Source organism: Lottia gigantea, assembly GCF_000327385.1.
Source record: "Lottia gigantea unplaced genomic scaffold LOTGIsca_230, whole genome shotgun sequence".
NCBI lineage: Eukaryota > Metazoa > Mollusca > Gastropoda > Lottiidae > Lottia > Lottia gigantea.
This window is the reverse complement of record NW_008708646.1, coordinates 118,861-122,544: the sequence shown is the minus strand read 5'-3', so window position 1 is coordinate 122,544 and position 3,684 is coordinate 118,861. Positions and strand designations below refer to the sequence as shown.

The 3,684-nt window shown below is 31.7% G+C and overlaps 1 protein-coding gene across 1 annotated transcript; it reads right to left on the bottom strand.

The window, feature by feature from the left end:
• Window positions 1-1,842: 1,842 nt before the first annotated feature.
• On the bottom strand, window positions 1,843-2,562 carry LOTGIDRAFT_144291 (hypothetical protein; the record flags this gene model as incomplete). Its single annotated transcript, XM_009055075.1, has 1 exon — window positions 1,843-2,562. One exon carries the CDS (start codon window positions 2,560-2,562, stop codon window positions 1,843-1,845), a length of 720 nt encoding a protein of 239 aa, XP_009053323.1.
• Window positions 2,563-3,684: the final 1,122 nt, after the last annotated feature.

Below are 3,684 nucleotides of genomic sequence, written 5' to 3'. Positions count from 1 at the left end.
CTTCTACTTCCGATGGTGTTTAAAAGAGGAGAAACGTTTAAGGGTTACTCTAACTATAAGATTAAGGTAGAAGACTACATTCAATTAGCTATTGGACATGACGTAACGAATGAATTTAAGAAACCTTGGGTAAAAAGTTTTACTAATGGAATAGTTATTCCTAATGAAAAACAAAAGAAAGTTTTCAGAAGTTATCTGAATCTCGTTAAGAGAAAAGCACCAAACAGTGAAGGAATTATGTATCCTTACAACAATAAAGATGAGATGTGTTTGGATGAAAACTATGAATTTGATGATTTCGATTATCTAACTATTCAAGAAGAGAATGAAGAGTGTTAATTTTTTTGTTTTAAATGAAGTTGAATAACAATTTCCTCGTTACCAAAATCTATAAACCTATTTTTACCATCTTTGATTTCCAGATTTATTCTATATCCAATAGGAACAGTGAATGTTGGAAGACTGTAAATAATCTGACGTTTGTATTTATTGAAAAATCCACCGTTTATTAAATTGCAATGTATATTTATCACATCGATATCATTCTCGATATTAGCTTTGTGTGGTGCTAAAGTGGATTGGGTGTATATTTTTTTTTATCAAAACCTAGTAAAGTATTTAATGAATTTTCTAAGTTGAAATCAACTTGACTATTATTTCTTAATATCAATTTTATTTTGTTTAGATTCAAATTACCTTCGAATTCGATATTGTTTTTACCATTGACGCTTCCTGCGTATTCAGATAAGTATTCGTTAATGGCTATGTATTCGTAGCTTCCTGGTAGTAAACGTATGGTTTTGAATGTAGCTCCATTATCTGTTGATATTTTTATTTGGTTATTTTTTCGTTGATATTTCTAATGGAATTGTAAACAGAGAAATACTTTAATTCCAATTCATATTCTTGATTGCGATCGAGTTCGTACTCATAATCTAGAGATAATTTAATGTCTGATTTATTTGAGGTGATGACGAATAGTTGTTCTTTATTTGACATTTTTAATCACGCTTTTATAATAATTTTTATCTATGATACCTTTCTCTAGGAGTCTTTTTAATATACAATTCACTTCATTAAATTGTCTGTTTGATCGATGTCCTTTCATGGCCGCCAATATTAATCGTAATCTATTAAGCAATTCTTCATTATTATCGGATAAAAACGTTATACCTTGTCCAGATGCCACCATATCATCGAAATCGTCTATTTCTTGTATGATTGGTGTATAATCTTCTGCATAATCATCTGATTCCTCTTCCTCAATAACTTCATCACGTTCAATTACTCTTTTATATAGTTTAACTTCTTTCGATCTTCTTGTTTCGGGTCCTGATTTTCTTATTGCATCTAGAAATTTGGAGTATGCTACTAAATCCTTATAATCGGCAATACCAACATCCTCGCCATTCATTAAATCTATTAATCCTTTCGTTAATGTGTATACGTAATCTTTTGTGTCGATTTTGAATTGTGGTGAATTTCCACTAAATATAATTCTAAATCCATTAAACAATAAACCTTTATTATCAACGATTGGTGAAATGCTCTTTGGTAAATCTGGGTCAGGGTTTGAAACAAGACGATTTATATCATCTAATGTTCTAATTATAACACTCCTTCTATAGGAGGTGTAGGTTCTATAGGAGGTTTATATTCTAATTTCCTTTTAATATCCTCTTGAGATTTTAATATGGGTTGAAAAGAGTTTGTAGATTTTCCGTTAATCCGAGTTGTTGTAATCTGTTATTTTCAACTTGGGTCTTTATTTTATTCTTAGCTTTGATATATTCTCTATTTCTTTTTAAAATATTATTCCAATCCATTTTTAAAAAAATAAAATTAACATATATCGTTCATAACTCTTTCACCTGCAGGTTTTCTAGTATTTACAAATACATATCCATGATCATCTGGATATCTCCATTGAGCTTTACAAACCTTTTTAAATGCCTCTCTGTCCATTCCGTGATTTATCGATTGAACGATTTGAGATAAATCTTTGTCGTTTAATTCAAATAATAAAAAACAATCTGCATTTTTTCTAATGAACATAGAATCCATCCCGTAAAAAGATTGGGTTTGGTATATGCAGTGACAGTTGTGATGTCTTCCTTTCGTGAAGAATTCTTGTTGAACGGCTTGATTTCTTTGCGCCACGCAGTCGTCAAACAACATTAAGTTCTTTCGCTCGCTATCAATTTGAGACAAATCTAGATCATTAACATTTTTCGCAAGAAAAACTTTTATATCCGTTGGTTTCTTTCCTTCGATGTAGTTATCTATGAAATCTTTTAATTCCACTTTTTCTTCGTTTTCTTCGTAATATTGAAATAGGTCTTGAACATCTCTCTTTGGTAGATATTCTAAAGCTTTGAGAAATTGATAATACGATTGCTCTGGTGTTGTTGTGTAGATATACAAAGAATCGAAATCTAAAAGGTTTGGTGTTGTCAACATGTTAAAAGTGAGATGAGTTTTCCCAGAACCGGAACTACCGCATATACACATGAGCATTGGGTTATTAGGAAATATTTCTGAATGATTAAATTTTTTACCCATTTTTTATTATTTTAATTTGTTCCAAAAAACACTCCTTCTCCTTTACACTTCGAAAGATATATTCCGTCTCCAGTGTGTATATTTTTTAAAAATATTCCATTACCCTTATGTTTGACTTTGATTTCTCCCGTGTCAATACTATCTACTAATTTATTTAATCCTTGTTTAACAGTTTTCTTGGTTTCTTCACTAAATCTTTTTCCAAATTCTTTCATTGTGCCTATCATTTCTCCCACTCCTGAACCTTCGGCCAACTTTTCCATTTTTAAATTATGTCTACGTTGTTCGGCTGCTTTCTTTGCGTTGGCAGCAGCTGTTACTTCATCTGCTTTCTTATCGTTGGCAGCTTTTACTCCATCAGCTGCAGCACCAGCTATTGTACCGGCTGCAATAAGTCCACTAAATACTAAAGGTAGGGAAAATATAAATCCACCTTCTTTTGCATTCTCTCCAAAGAATATCTTATCGTCGTTGATTTCTCTTTGTAGATGAATTTTATATTGTAAGCCTATGGAAACTTTTCTATGTTCCAACAGACCGAATAAAGGATATAATTTCCAATTTACGTAATTACCCCACCTATTATTCTCAACAACATTATTATACTGAAGTACTCGTTTTTCGAATCCATGATTAACTGCTCGTCCTACTCTTTCTATCGTGTTTCGATCAACAACTCTCACTCTAGCTAAATCGGCATCATTTGCAAGATTTCTTACCGGTTCTTTTAAAATACTTCCATCACCAACATCAGGTATCCAACCTGAGACTGAATCGAAATCTTTAGGATATAAACCTGTTTTCAACATTGTGTCGAATTCCCCAGGATGTTTGATTGTTTCTATCGGATTTCAACCAGCTTCCAAAACCATCTCGCTAAATAAAGATGGAAAGAAATTGTTTTCTAACGTTGTATTTGTTTGTGGAACTTGATTCTGTGTGGCTTCTTTAATTTTGAAATCGCATCTGAAATAAGCATCGGAAAGAAGCAACCAATTCGATAATGAATTTATTTCGAAGGTAATTCTACCACCATCATTCAATTGGGATTTAGAACCAACAGTGGGTGAGATGATAATATAATCCTCTTTTTTCTTGTTAAATGAATAACGAATTGGATCG